We start from the raw sequence: 16194 nt of genomic DNA, 5'->3' as shown, positions 1-16194 counted from the left end.
CCTAGAAGAATCAGAATTGATTCAATCTTTGGTTATTTTCTCTATAGATGAGTCATTTCATGTAAAAATCTGCTCAAATGTTTAGGAAGAGAAACACAACCAAATCCTGTAAAAGTCTCTTTCTTTAAAAAAAAAAAAAAAGAATTTAGAGGCAATTGGAGTTAATTGACTTATCTAGGGTCATGTAGCTAGTTAGTGTCTGAAGCTCGATTTGAACTCATGTCTTCCTGACTCCAAGTCCTTCCCCTCTATCCACTATGTCACCTAACTGCCTCAAGTCTCTTTATTTTAAATGAACAGTGAATAATATTAGCTGATGTCCACATAGCACTTTATAGTTTGCACAAAACTGCTTACATAGTACCTGCTTTGATGTTCATCATGCTAATGTGTTTTTCCCTATTTTGTAAAGCAGGGAACGGAGGCTTCTGGAATACTATACTATAGTATACTATATGACACTATACTATAGTATTCTGGAAATACTATACTATAATAGAAATACTGTAACTCCAGTCAGACAGCTGGGACTATAACCTGGACATCCTGATGTGAGACCAGGTCTCTGTTCCATGGACTTCAGGTCATCCTATCTAAAGGCCATTGGGTCAATATTAATTTTACATGTGACATGATGTTAAAAATCATTTGTCAGCTATATCCTTAAGCTTATTCATGAAAAGTTAGTCTTTTTACACTAGTCAGAAAAATAGAATTCTGCCTGCATCCTTTGTAGCAGAATGTGTTCTAGGAAGCATCAGTCTTTGTCTAAGGCAACTAGTCCTTATAAAGCAACCATGACCACTGATTATTATGTACTGGGTATTACCCACCATTTTGCTGGCCATTTTGCAAAGTGTCTTGAGCATTGTTCAGTATGTATTTGGTTTTATTTAATAATTTCTAAACAAACCCAAATCAAGAATTCCTCCTTAAGGAGTAAAAGTACTTCCTTTGGTGAGATTTGTTTTAAAAATGCATAAATTTCATAAAGTTCTAATGACTACTGAGTGAGCAATTTTTTTCTCTACCCAGGGAATGGACATTCCTGGAATTATGGAAAAAATGGATAAAGAAAATATCCAATCATCAGTGCTAAGTCCACTTTTGGTGAGATACCAGTTAATCATGCTTTTTTTTTTTTAAATAAGCACATACTAGGTATCAGGCACTGGGATAGGTACATAGTGCCTGCCCTCAAGGAAATTATATTCTATGAGGGAGATAACCTGCACATAGAGAGATAGATGAAAAACCTACACAATGCAAATCTTGGGGGAAGGTGAAGGCCCTGGTAGCTGGAGGAGGGAGGAACCAAGAAAGATGTTTTATAGAAGGTACTGTTTGAGCTGAGTGTTGCCAATGCAAAGGCATGGAGATGGGAGATGTAAAGGGAATTGTGAGGATCAAGAAGGCTGGCATACCTGGACCACAGAGTGTGAAGAGGGAAATAATGTTTGCATTTTTATATACATAATATATATTTTGTATATTTTATTTTATATTATGTATATACATATATAAGATATATAATATACATTATTATATAATACATATTATTATATTTTGTGGATACATAAAATATAACTCATGTATACATTATAGAGTGGATGGGGTCAGATTTAAATGCAGGTTCCCCTGACTCTAGGGTCAGTGTTTCATCTACTGGGCACCTAGCTCCCTTGCTCATTTCTTGCAATCAACTAACAAACATTCCCAAACAATACCCTGCTAGGGTTAAGTTCATTTTTCTGTTACTTTCTCTCTTTCTGGGTCTCCTAAAGGGTCTTCCTCCTGAGCTTGGGCATTTGATGATGGATAAGTATTTAAGAGATACTGAGGACTTTGAGGAATATCGGGCTCAATTCCAGGACATGATGGGGGATTTGCTCTTTGTTATCCCAGCCCTCAAAGTGGCCAAATATCAACACGGTGAGTATGACATGGACCCTTTTCAGAATTAGTGTAAGAATGTGTCTTCTCTGGGGCAATGTGTGTGTGTGTCACCCACTCATACGTGTCTGGCTTTGATATCATGGCCTCCATATTGGGTAAACCCCCTCATTAAACTTTCTTCCCTTCCTCTCCAACCTAAAGCCAACTGGCATGAACTAAGTGACCTTTCTCTACAAATAGTACAAAAATAATAATCCATGTTTCTATAAGCAGATGTTCTCAACATTTTGTGGGTATGCATCATGGACCCTTTGGCAGTGCTGGGAAAGTTAAAGATTCCTTCTAGAGTAATGATTTTAAATGTATAAAATACTTAGGATAGAAAGCCAATTACATTGAAATTGAGTTATTGAAGTGCTAGACTAAAAATACAACCAAGAACTCCTGCTGGAGGGTTTTATAGTTCTAAAACACTTTACATTCATTATTCCCCTGGATCCTCATATCAGCCTCATTCCACTGGATAGAACATCAGACCTGGAGTCAGGAAGACCTGAGTTCAAATCCAGACTCAGACACCTTCTAGCTGTGTGATCCCAAGCCAGTCATGTAACCTCTGCTTGCCTCAGTTTCCTCAACTATAAAATGGAAATGATAATAGCACCTCTGTCATAGAGTTGTTACAAAACTCCATTGATATAATATTTATAAGGCACTCAGCTAATGGCTGGCATAAAGTAGGTGCTCTACAAAATCTTATTCATAGGGCAGCCACGGGGCACAGTGTTTTAGAGCTCTGAGCCTGGCCTTGGGAAGATTCTTCTTCCCAAGTTCAAATCTGGCTCAGACACTTTCTAGCTATGTGACCTTGGACAAGTCACTTCATTCTCTTTACCTCTCTTTCCTCATCTGTAAAATGAACCAGAGAGGGAAATAGCAAACATCTCCAGTATCTCTGCCAAGTAAACCACAAATGAGATCACACAGAGTAGAAAACAACTGAGAAATGACTGAATAACAAATGCTTATTCCTTCCGCCTCTCCTTCCCATAGAGTACATGTTCCCAAGATGATTATTTCTGCCTTCCAGTTATAAAATCAGCTGCAGAGAAATAAAAGGATTCCCCCAAGGTTCTTGTAGTCCATTAATGGTAGGGCCAGGACACCAGACCCCAGCACTTGTCCTGCCTCACAGCATTAGTCTTGGATTGTATTTGTTAAAAGGCTGACCTCTAGGAGCTTGCCTGTTAAGGGCCAGCTACCATTGCCCCTGACCCCAAAGGATGGAATCAGGCTAGGGCCCCTGGCATATGGCCCTGCACTGTGTTCAATGTGTCAATAACAGTGGGCATTTCTCATGTTTTCCTAGGTCCCAGCTCTCCAGTCTACTTTTATGAATTTCAGCATTGTCCAAGTATACTTAAGGGCCTCAAGCCAGAATCTGTGAAAGCAGACCATGCCGATGAGCTGCGTTTTGTCTTTGGAGCACCTTGTAAGCAATGGAGACAGGAGGAATCAGGAAGCTGTGGGTGGGGGTGTGGGCAAGGGAGGGATTGTGTCTTTCCTACAGAAGAGGAAACTGAAGTTCAAAGAGAGGAAGAGACTTATTAATATCACAGAGTGAGCAGATCTAACCCCAAATCCAGTGTTCTTTCTGCCCTGCTAGGTTCCCCCAGGAAGCACTGAATAGGGGCCCAGCTGCCTGAGAAGAGTTTTTGTTTTTGGTTTTTATTCTTTGTATTTGTATGTCCAACCCTTGGCACAGTGCTGGGGATAGAGGAGGCAATGAACCTGGTTGACTGAGTGATTAGAGATTAAGGTCTCAGCCCCTAACTCAGTCTTCTAATTCAGGGGAACTGAATCAGGAGATTGAATCAGCTCTTCTGTTCAATTCAGTTCATATGATTAAGCACATCTGACATACAGAGCCCTCTATTCAGCTCTGGGGAAGACACAAAGATAAATATGACACAGTCTCTGACTTTCTGGTGCTTACTCGCCAGAAAAGGGAAGATAAGGCAGGAACAAAAAAGATACATTTCCGTATGTCAGTGGCCTGGTGAATTCAACAATGACATCACCTCTCCTCTGATTTAGACCCTAACCTGGCACACCAACTCCTCCTGGGTGATTCTTGTCCTTGTGCTTCCTTAAATCCTGCACAGAGGATCTGTCCAATGGGCTGGAAGCCTTCTCTCCCTCCCTCCCTCCCTCCCTCTCTCCCTCTCTCTTTCCCTCTTTCCCTCCCTCCTTCCCTTTTCTCCAATTATTACTGATTCCTTTTCTCTCCCACTGCATCCATTTGTTGATTGTCAGACAAAAGACTCCCAGTTAGCAATCTCTGGACTTCATGTTTGCAGATGGTCCCAAATCTGTGTGTATGGGCGTCTTCTCTCCCTATTTTCCCCTCCTTGCTCCTGTCCTAGCAGAACTGAGAGGCCAGTTTATTCATTAATCTGTGTCATGATGTGCCATGGCCAATGAATTCATGATCTTATGGGCCACTTACTGCTGCTGAGCCTGTCTGCACTGCCCCAGGCAAGGGCCTTGATTGGCAGGTACTGTCTGGGGGAGGTGTCAGAGGCAAAGACTTTTACAGCTAGGAGAGCTTGTTGCTTAGAATAATAATAATAATAATTATAAATAACATTATAATAATCATGCCATTATTATACATAATAAAATATACTCTCATAAAATTATGATACCTATAATTTTATACATACTACTTTATGTATATTAAAATAAATGTAATATAATAATGATAATTAACATTTATGTAACACTCTTACAAGTTTTCTGAAGCATTCTGTAAATATTACCTCTCTTTCTTTGTTTTTACCCTCCCAACAACCCTGGGGTGTTCAAACAAAGAAACAAAAGGAGACATAGGTTAAGTGACTTGCCTGGGGTCATCTAGTCAGTGTCTAAGGTTAAGTTAAAACTCAGGTCTTCCTGATTTCTGGTTCAGTTGCATCACTTTGTTTTTTTGGGGAGAGTCCCAGTTACAGAGTCAGACAGAGTGGGCCAACAGGAGCCCATGGAGGTCTTCTGGGAGGGGAGTGACATGATGGAAACTATTGGAGAAAGATAATGTCAGGGTAAGAGTAAGATTGACTGGGTAGTTGTTGCTGGGGAGTGGAGGAAAGTGGTCCTTTGTGTCTGCCCTTTGACCTTAACTGAGATATTTTTTCTGTTCCTAGTTTTCGAAGAGTCAACAAAAGAAGAAAAACTCCTGAGCCACAGGATAATGAGCTACTGGGCAAACTTTGCCCATCATGGGTGAGAAAGTTGCCCCTTGGGTTCCTGAAGCTTTCCTTGTGGGGTAGCACCTGTTCCTAGGCACATAAGGGGTTCCCATTTACACAGAAGTTCTCTGATTGAAATTTGTTTAGGAAAAAAGAATTAATTCAACATAGAGGCAAGGTCTAGTGAAAATTGTAGCATTTCCCCAACTTCATGGCCAGAGTTGTAGGGGTGTTGCTCTGGCACACTCACCTCACACATCTTGAAAGGAAAAAAGCAAAGATTAGCAACTCTCTTGTTTCAAATCACCACCCTTGAGTCTCAATGACTTCTGACTTCCTCTTTGGGAAATATTAGGACAGATGGTAGTGGCTAGAGCCTTGGATTTGGAGTCCAAATTGTTGTGTTTGATTCTTTGTGAGTCTATCTGGAGTTTTCTTGGCAGAGATCCTGGACTGTTTTGCAATTTCCTCCTCTAGCTCATTCTACAGATGAGGAAACAGAAACAAATTGGGCTAAGCGATATCTCCAGGGTCACAGAGTTAGTGTCTGATACTGATTTGGAATTCAAGTCTTTCTGACCCCAGGCCTAGCTTTGTCTACTTCACCACTGAAATGGAGTCCAATGATATAAGTTTATATCCTGATTTGACTTCTTATTTCCTATGTGAATCTTTTCACTCTTTGGACCTTTCTTCTTGGATGCATAGAAAGGTGCAACTTGAAAGATGAAGACCAAACTGCGTTATGGATGGGTGAACATGTCTTTCTATGGGTGCTGCCACTGTTAGCCGAGCCTTACCTTGGGGCCCCTTCCTTGATTCTCAGGCTGAGTTGATGATGACTTGCTAAACTTGCCAATGCAGTAGGCCCTTTCTGGTCTAAATGTTTGGTTTTTCCTCCCAGGGACCCAAATGGTGGAGACCTTTTTCACTGGCCAGTCTATGACCAGAAGGAAGAATACCTGCAGCTGAATTTGCAAATATCTGTGGGAAAGAATCTGAGGAGGGATAAGTGGGAGTTCTGGACCAAGACCTTGCCTCAGAAGATGAAGGAATTACAGCCTGAAAAAGGCAGGGTGGAGTTGTGATCTCTAATCATAACTGCTTTTACAATTGTTATACACCAATAACTTTGCTTTCAGGAGTTCCTTAATATTAACTAAAGAAGAAGTCACTGTTGAAGCTAATACTTTGACTCTCAGTCATTACTGCTATGGGAGAAGGATTTAAATGATACCCAGAAGGAAAAAAAAAGCATTAATATAGTGCCTACTATGTGCTAGTCACTGTGCTAAGGAAACACTTTTACCAATATCATCTCATTTGGAAGGGACCTTCCAGTTCTGAGGCAGTGGGAATCTGCTGAGACCAGCCAGTCCTCCCTGTCTCTAGAGGAAAAAATCCCTAGTTGATTTCATAGAATTATAGCAGAGGTAGTTTCATTTTCTGTCATTGTATATCTAGGTAGGGAAAGAATTAATGCTTGTTGATTGATTGAATGCTTGATTTAGAGCTGGAAGGAATATTAGAAATCATTGAACAAGAAAGAATACTAAGGCCCAGGGAAGAGAAAGGACTTGTCCAAGGTGACACAGACACTAAGCAATCAGATCCTCTGACTCATAATGTAAAGCTCTTCTTAGTACACTCAGCTGCAGCAGTAGACTGGGAAAAATATCAGATATCACATATCAGAAAATATCAGTCTCTGATGTGATCAGTGCTGCTTTATGAATTAGGAAGCATTTTCCAGACTACAAGGAAATAATGTAGTACAATGAGGATCCTGAGAACAAAACTTTACGCTGGTCCCAGCCAGTCAAATGATTCTTTACTTGCAAAGGAGCACAAATAGTATCTCTGAGCCTGAGCTCACTATGGTTCTTCTACAGGGTTTCTTTCACATGATAAAAATAGCAAAATCAAAGGAAATGCTCCCTCTTCTCTGATTGCTTATGCTAACAAGATGTTTCACAGTAGCAATATATTTTCAGGGTTGTGCTGCTCTTCCATGAGCTGACGGCTCCCAGCTCTTGCCTGGATTCACCCAATTCTTACCTGGAGTCACATTTAGGCAATTCTCTGCTCTGGTTCTATATCTCATCTTACTGCTCCAATCCAAGCTCCTTGATGTTTCTATTTCTAATCTTTAAGACAAAATTTAACAGAGCTACAACAATATTTTTACACATTGCTGGCACTATTATCTCAATGCACTTTCTGTCTGACAAAGTAACACAAATCAACAGACAAGGCTTCTGTATGAGAAATCAAACACAAAGTAACAGTAAAGTCCCAGGCCTGCACCAGCAGTAAAATCCTCTTTCAGGGCTTCTGTAACAGGAGTAAAGTCCTCTTTCAGCAGACAGAACTCTTCATTTTGACAAAGTAACATCAACACAGAGAGAACAGAAAGACAGAGTGCTGAAATCACCAGCATTCTCCCTCTCAGTTCTGCTTGGTCCCAGCTTGTGTTCAAGCTTTTCTCTGCTCTTCTCCTTCTTGTTGCCCTCTTTCAGCAAGATCCTCACATTTGGGTTCCATGTGATGCCATTAGGCCTATTAAGGGCAGAGAAGGCCTCCAAACTCCCTTAGGCCTATTAAGGGGAACACAATGTATACTATATCCAACAAAGACAGATACAATCAAAGGTGAGGCTCAAAGGCACTTGAATAGCTGAAACAAGCAGCACAGTACTACTTTGCTTGCCATTACACTTCCTTCATTAGATTGTGAGCTCCATGAGGACAGTTTTTACCTCTCTTTGCATCCCCAGTGCTTGAGTGCCTGGTGCATGGTGTATTCTTCATAAATACCTGATTGTTACCCACCATCTATAGAGTGTTATCAAAGTCCCTTTGTTTGTTGGGATGTCTTTTTCCTTATGAACTCAGTGGGAATAATAAAAATGCACCACTAACTACCTAGAGTTATTGTGAGAACCAGAAAGTATCCAAGCTGGACAAGAGCTTAAAAAATTTCTGATCCAGGGGCAGCTAGGTCACACAGTCAATAGGTACCAACCCCAGAGTCAGGAGTATTTGAGTTCAAATCCAGCCTCAGACACTTACTATCTAATTGACCCTGGGCAAGTCACTTAGCTCAATTGCTTAAAAAGAAAAAATTAAGTATGTCTGAGCCAACTCACTCTTTGTACCAAAAAGGACACAAGGGCCCAGAAAGTGTGCTTCACCCTAAGTCACACAGCTAAGAAGAGGTTGTTCTGAGGCTCCACCTCAGGTCTCTAGGTTCCAAGTCCTTCACTCTTGAAGATGTCATCTGAATCTAGCTTCTCTATCTTCTTATTTAAGCAACATCATCATTCCAAGACTATTGCAATTTGCTGGGAAAATAGAAAGAAGAACAATGCTTATCTGTGAAGAGCACTCTATGCTTTATATCCTGTTTGGATGGATGTTTATTCACTATAGTTAATAATAATAAGAGAAATAGCTAACATTTGTGTGGTGTTTGCTATGTACCAACCACTATACAATGTGTTTTACTTCTATTATCTCATTTAATCATCACACTTACCCTGTCAGGGATGTGCTATTCTTATTCCCATTTTAGAGATGAAGAAACTGAGGTAGAGGTTAAATTACATGCCAAGAGTCCTACAGCTTGCTGGCCACATTGTCCAAATGTCAAATGTTTGTTTGCCTAATATTATTTTATGAAGTATTCATGCAAGGAAAGTGCTAACAAGGATGTCAGAAAAAATGATAACAAGGATATTCTCAAGATCCCTCTGAAGATCGTTGGCAAAGATTGAATAACATGTTAGACATTGGAAAAGAATGAGCCAGCATGACATGCCACATCAAAGAAGATGCTGTGCTCTATGAGTGATGCAGAATTGCCGTACCTCAAAAGAAATGTGAAATGCACAGATTTAGAGACATCTCCCTTCCAAATAGTTATATGGACTACTTCTATTTGACTTGTGGTACAGCCGTCTGAGATCATGCTGGTCTGCTCAGCCACAGACAGACAGACACATTGTACCTTGACTCCAACATAGTAAATTCATTTGATCCTCTTGGAGAACACAGGACAGCAATGAACCAACCAAGTGTCTGAGGCAGGGCTCCATTCATCCACCATACCATAGAACTTGAAGTCTCTTGGAAGGACCCATTTTCTCTACCCATCCAGATGTGGTTCTAGCAGCATTCCAGCTTGGAGGAAGCTGGTTGATCTGGATTTGTTTAAGGGCATCCAGTCTCAGCTCCTGGAATAGCTATTGAAACAGACTCCTGGTGCCCTGGGGCCATTTCTTGGCATGATGTCCATGGAAAGCAACCAACCCAGGGAAGGTTCTGAGAGTGATATCGTTTGTTTGCTTAAGACATCATGTTGGCAGTTCCTAAGTTTTGTAGAATTGGAAGGGTCTACAGAGAGCATGAGTCCAACCTTTACCTAAACAAGAATCCTGGTATGTTGCTGTTGTTGTCATTGTTTTTCCTTCATTCTCAAAGAGGCCCATGACATTAGAACGGTGATGCCACGACTGGCAAGTGAATTGAATTTAAGTGGGAGCACTACGCAAAGTCACCAGCATCACTCTCTCCTCCAGATGCATCTGGGTCCAGTGTCAAGCTATAGATCAGGATGACTGAAGATGCCCCACCACTTAGTGTATGTTAGAGCAGGGTTATAAACCCACATCTGCCTTGACTTCAAGACTAGCCCTCTTTCTCTGGCCCTGACTAGCTCCTCGGTAGTATGGCATAATTCTCCAAAGATGTATCAGGTCAACTATGTGCAGAGGATTATGATGGATAGTGGAAAGCATACAAAATTTAGTTGAGATGCATCTTCCCTCAAGGAGCTCACAGTCTAATGGGGGAAGGGGGTGGGAAGAGTAGGATACTGAACAAACAACAAACATTTATTAAGCACCAAATACCTGCTATAATACTGTGCCAGGGCCAGGATACAAATACAAAGATCGAAACAATCCTGACTTTCCTGGAGTTTGAGTCTAATGGAGAAATTAGTAAGTGTCTATATAAGTATATGAAGAGAATAAATACAATAGCATCTGAATACAGCATAATATATGCTATTATATGGTGTTGGATGGTTTGGGCCAAGTTTTCCATGCTAGTTTTGAGCATCTGAAAAATGGAACTCAAACACCTTCAGGGATGTTGACTTCCTCTCCTTTGACCTGCTCAATACCAAATCTTCAAATCTCAGCCAGGAAGAAGCTTGTTGGCATTCACCCCCATACAATCTAATGCAATTCACTGCACCAAATATTTATTAAACAATCTACTCCAAGTAGGGCAATCCACTACAACTAGGAACTGGGGTTTGTATGTGTGGTTTGTCCTTTGTTCTTCAAGAAGATCATGACATCAGGGAGATGATGACATGACTTGCAATTGACTTTGATTTGAGTGAGAGTGGACTGTGCCAAGTCACCAGCCCAACTTTTTCCTCCAGAGCCTTCTGGGTCAGTGGACAGATATTGCTCAGGATGACTGGAGATGGCCCAGGAAGCAGTGGGAGACCTTGGCCCTTTTAATCCAATTTATTCTAATTCTCATGAATGGGACAACAACCAATCCCTGCCCAAGCACCACTTACTGGTTAATTTTTGGACTCTCTTGGCTCATAATGAATCTAAAGAGTAACTGTTTCTCTTTTGGTCAGCAACCCTTAGGGACTTCCCCTTTTAGCTTGAATTTTTTTTTATTTGGATGAAAGGGTCATCCCTTTATTCACTGCTTAAAGAGACCTATTCATTAAATGAGCATTGCTTCACCCAAAGGTAGAAAAAATAGATAGCTGTCTTATACCTGATGTATACTTTGTACCCTGAGAATCTTTTCTAATAAGTAAACTTTTTTTGTTTTGGCTTTTTTTTGGTAGGGCAGAAGGCAAGTCAATTGGGGTTAAGTGACTTGCCCAAGGTCACTTGGCTAGTAAGTGTTACATGTCTCAGGCTGGATTTGAACTCAGGTCCTCCTGACTCCAGGGCCAGTGCTTTATTCACTGTGCAACCTAGCTTTCCCTAATATGTACCCTCTTAATCCCTTTAAGGGAAGGCCCTAGACATAGGACACACTTAAGCTTTGTCTAAGAGATTTTTCTCAGGAATTCTAGGGTAGGGGCATAATGAGTCTAGAGAGTGATGGCCTCTCTCTGAGGACAGGCAGACTCTCCCAGGACTACATTCAGTCCATGTGAATCCAGTTTGAGTAACTCATTGTGAGGGGACAGCATGTATATAACCTAGAACTGCACATCTATGTCATCTTTCAAAAACACCCCAAAGAATGTATATTTCAAAAACACAAGAAAAGAGGCTGTTGGTTTACTTTTTTGACCTTAGTACTATTATGTGTACATAATTAATTTTCCCAAAGTCAGTCAACCAAGATTGTTACACTAGAAGCTGGGAATATAATGAGAAAGAAAGAAAGGAAGGAAGGAAGGAAGGAAGAAAGAAAGAAAGAAAGAAAGAAAGAAAGAAAGAAAGAAAGAAAGAAAGAAAGAAAGAAAGAAAGAAAGAAAGAAAGAAAGAAAGAAAGAAAGAGAGGGAGGGAGAGAAAGAAAGAAAGGGAAGGAGAGAGAAAGAAAAAAAGAAAGGTAGGAAGGAAGGAAGAAAAAGGAAGGAAAGGAGAGAGAGAGAGAAAGAAAGGAAGGAAGGAAAGAAGGAACAAAGGAAGGAAGAAGGAAGGAAAAGGAAGGAAGAAAGGATTAAAGAAGGAAAGGGAAGGAAAAAAGAATGAAAGGAAGAAAAAGAAGGAAGAAAGGATGAAAGGAAGAGAAAGAAAAAAGAGGGAAGGGGGAGGGAGAAAGGAAGTGGGAAACGAGAAGGGAAAAAAGAAGATAAAGAAAGAGGAAAATGGACAAAAAGAATAAAGAAAGAGAGGAAGAATAACGAGAGAGAAACAAGAAGAGAAAAAAGAAGGAGGGCAGAAGAAAGAGAGAAGAACATACAGGAAGCAAGAAAGAAGAGAAAAAAGAAGAGAGGAAGGAAATAAGATCGCAAAGAAGACAAAGAGAAGGAAGGAAGCAAGCAAGGAAAGAAGAAAGAGAGGAAAGAAAGAAGGAAGAAAGGAAGGAAGGAAGGAAGGAAGGAAGGAAAGAATGAAGGATGGTAGGAAGGAAGGAAGGAAGGAAGGAAAGAAGGAAGGAGGAAAGGAAAAGAATGAAAGACTCCCTGTGCTCAATCGATTGGGAGGACACAGTACATAAGAAAGTAAATACAAAGTATATGCAAAATAAGATTGACCCAATAGAGAGGCACACAGATACAGAAAGAGATAAAGACACAGACAGACAGAAAAAGAGACAGACAAAGAGGTAGAGGCAAAGAGACAGAGCATCAACAGGCAGGGGCAGCAGGCACAGTCCTGGTACCAGGTAGAACCTGAGCTGTACTTTCCAAAAAAGTTCATGTCTCTGCCAAGAAGGTGAGAAGGAGATGCCCTCCCAACATGGAGAAACCTGCCAAAATGTCCCAGGAAGGAGATGGAGAATCATCTAACAGGTAATTCTAGCAGGCAGCCGGAGTCTGGAGGGCTTCAGTGATCAGTCTGAATCAATCTCAGCTCTCCCTGTTGCTGCAGACAACCAGAAGCAGAAGCGTTCCTCCCACACTCTCTCCCATACACTCATTAAAAGGGACCTGGGGGAGCAGTGGATGAAGTGCTGGGCTTGGAGTCAGGAAGACCTGAACTCACATCTTCTCCTCAGTTAGGATCTGGGTGATGCTGGGAAGGCATGTGACCTCTGTCTGCCCCAGTTTCCTCATCTTTAAAACGGGGTTAACAATAACACCTTATAACTCCCAGCATTGTTGTGAGGCTCCAATCAGAACCTATTTGTAAAGTGCCTTGCAAACCTTATAGCACTATATAAATGCTAGCTGTCATCATTATTGATTACATCCTCTCATGCTAAATGCACCATCTCCTCCCAGTGCTGTTCCTTCTCTCTTTACCCATGTCAGTCACTGTAACTATGGACAAACAGCTCCTTCTCTGCCCAGACAGGTCTCTAACCGCTCCACAATCCAACCACAGTACTAGAGTCACTTCCTGACTTCCTGCTAACCTTCAGTCTCCTAGTACAATTTGACCTTTGGTTTAAGTCACTTTCTTCACATAATTAATCTGCTAGGCAGTGTAATGGATAGAGGACTGGACCTGGAGTCAGAAAGTACTAAATTCAAATACAGCCTCTAGATACTTATTAGATGTGTGACCCTGGGCAAGTGGTTTAACTTCTGTTTGTCTGGGTTCACTAATGTGCAAAGTGGGCACAATAAGATTGCCCACCTCCCAGGATTCTTCTGAGGATTAAATGAGATAAGATTTGTAAATCTCTTTGTAAACCTTAAATCATTAAACAAATGCTAGCTCTTATTTACCAATACAGCTATTACTTCCAAATCATTTCCCAAAACTATTGGCCCAATTCACAGCTTCAGCAGCAATGCATTCATGTGTCTGTCTTTACATAACCATTTCAACATTGACAATTCTCATGCTGTGTCATCTTGTCATTCTTCTGGTTGTGACGTGAAACCTCAGGACTGTTTTCATTTGTATTTAACTTATTAATAGTGACTTGGAGCATTCTTTCATTTATGCAAGCCATAAAGCACTGGGGATGGGGGTGGGGGGTACAGGGTGTCCTAATTCAAGTTCACAGTGGCATGTAGGTTTTCCATTGGGTTTCAGCCAGGTCTTACCCAGGGATGCTGTGAGGATCAAATGAGATATATGTAAAGTGCTAACTTGGAGCTTGGCACATAGTAGATGCTTGAAAATGGTGTTTCCTTCTTTCCAAACCCTTGATTTTACGGAGGGAGGAGCTGAGGCTATGAGGTCTCTTCCTTTCCCCTTTGTATCTACTTGTGGTTCTAACCACATTATACCTTGAAGGGAATTGGCTAAGAATGGGTCCATTTAAGGGCATCCAACCCCTAACAGAGCCATTGAAACATTCCCACTTCCCTGGGGAAAGATCTTGGAGCCATGTTGTCTATTTACTTGGGGCCTCACTGGAAACTCCAAGACCACCATAGGAGAGTGGGTGGAGACTGGCTGAACGACAGTCTCAGGATCAAAGCAGACCTGAGAAGCCATCTAGGGCCACTCTACCTGGCCAAGAACCATCCTCTACAATATAGCTGAGAAATTGTCATGAAGGAGCTAGTGCAGAGTGATCACTGTGAAAATATTGCCTCATTCCCATTAAGAATTGTCTGTTTCATTCCCAAAGGGGAGGACCAGCAAGATTGTAGGGAAGTTACAAAGGGGCTAAATGAAGCTTTACGTGAGGAAAGATGTGCTAAGGATTAGACCTGTTCTAAAGTAGAATGGGCGACCTGGCGAGGTGCTGGGTTCTGCCTGATGGGAGTCCTTAAACCTCTATGTTAAGGAGCAGGTGCTAGTCAACCATGTCTTCATTCCTATCCATGTCACACTCCTTTCTCTCCTGGTACTTTCTGAATGGTACCTTCCTCTTTTCCCCCTTCCACCTCCCCCTTTATGTGATGTTTCCCTCCATCATAATGTCCTCCTAGAGGTCAGGGGTGACTTTCTGCTGGTATTTGTATTCTCAGAGTTTAGCACTGTTTAAATCCTGCCTCAAACACTCACTTGTTGCTTGACCCTGAGTAAGTCACTTAACTTTTGGGTGCCTCAGTTTTGTCATCTGTAGCATGGGAATTATACTAGTACCTACCTCCCAGGGTTATTGTGAGGATCAAAGAAAAAAATAGCTCAAAATTGCTTTCCAAACCTTAAGGTATTATATAATTACCCCCCTGTTATTTTTATTATTAGATGGAGCAGTCTCCTCTTTGTCTGTCACATGAAGTGATTGGGACTAGAATTCACCCTTCTCCATTGAGAAAGGATTAGATTATGGAGCCAAAGAAAGGAGGTCCTTTGTTTACCCCAGTACAAGACTTTAGGGAAGTAGGCAGTCAAGAAATTGACTAGGGCTACAGAACCCACAAGGTGACAGAGAGAAACAAATCTCCCTCTAAAGGCAGCCTGGAAAGTTGATAGGAAGGGTTCATCACAGTATGCTGGGAGTTGAGCACAGTCCCACATGAGCCGAGTAGTTTTGGCTCCAGCACAGCCCCAACTAGCAGCAGCCTGAGAAGACTTCAGGAGGGTGAATCACTAGTGTCTGTAGAGAGGTGTCCCTCCTCAGATCTCTGAAACATTTGCGAAAAGAACAGCAATTTGGGACAAAGCTCTCCTGTCTGGAAGCAGAGTTCTATTGAAGCAAAGACCTCAAATGTAAAGTAATTGACTGGCAATATGAACAAGCAGAGGAAGCACAAACAGATCATAGAATCCTTTTTTTGGGGACAAAAAGGATCAAAGCATGGAACAGGAGGAAGACAATGAAGTCAAAACTCCTGCACCAAAAGTTTCCAAGAAAAATATGAATTGGTTACAGGCCATTGAGGAACTCAAAAAGGATTTTGAAAATCAAGTAAGACAAGTGGAGGAAAAACTGGGAAGAGAAATGAGAATGATGCAATAAAATTATGAAAAGACAATCAACAACCTCACTGAAGAAAATAACACCTTAAAAAATAGAGTAACTCAAATAGCAAAAGAGACTCAAAAAGCCAATGAGGAGAAGAATGCCTTAAAATGTTGAATTTGGCAGATGGAAAAAGAATTTCAAAAACTCACTGAAGAGAATAATTCCTTCAAAATTAGATTGGAGAAAATGGAAGCTAATGACTTTGTGAGAAATCAAGATACTATAAAACAGATCCAAACAAATGAAAAAAAATAGAAGGCAATGTGAAATATCTCATTGGAAAAATCACTGACCTGGAAAATAGACCCAGGAGAGATAATTTAAAAAGTATTGGGCTACCTGAAAGCCATGATCAAAAAAAGAACCTAGAAATCATCCTTCAAGAAATTCTTAAGGAAAATTGCCCTGATATTTTTAAAGCCAGAGGGAAAAATACAAATTAAAAGAATTCACTGATTGCCTCTTGAAAAAGATCCAAAAAGAAAACTCGTTAGGAACATTATAGCCAAATTC

At 41.0% G+C, this 16194-nt stretch overlaps 1 protein-coding gene across 2 annotated transcripts in view; it reads left to right on the top strand.

Annotated features, from left to right (window-relative positions):
- Nucleotides 1–7811, top strand: part of LOC138159447 (cocaine esterase-like) — a 31862-nt gene extending 24051 nt beyond the window's left edge. For both annotated transcript variants that reach the window (XM_069085812.1, XM_069085811.1), the window contains 5 exons: nt 1036–1110; nt 1785–1932; nt 3266–3388; nt 5100–5178; nt 6049–7811. In XM_069085812.1, the coding sequence (XP_068941913.1) occupies nt 1036–1110; nt 1785–1932; nt 3266–3388; nt 5100–5178; nt 6049–6232 (609 nt within the window). In that variant the 3' untranslated portion in view covers nt 6233–7811. The remainder of the gene's footprint in view (nt 1–1035; nt 1111–1784; nt 1933–3265; nt 3389–5099; nt 5179–6048) is intronic.
- Nucleotides 7812–16194: the final 8383 nt, after the last annotated feature.

Source organism: Petaurus breviceps, unplaced genomic scaffold (genome assembly GCF_028583685.1).
Source record: "Petaurus breviceps papuanus isolate PSGF00001 unplaced genomic scaffold, PetGlider_PUasm1.0 176, whole genome shotgun sequence".
NCBI classification, from domain to species: Eukaryota; Metazoa; Chordata; class Mammalia; order Diprotodontia; family Petauridae; genus Petaurus; species Petaurus breviceps.
This window is presented reverse-complemented; position numbering and strand designations above follow the sequence as displayed.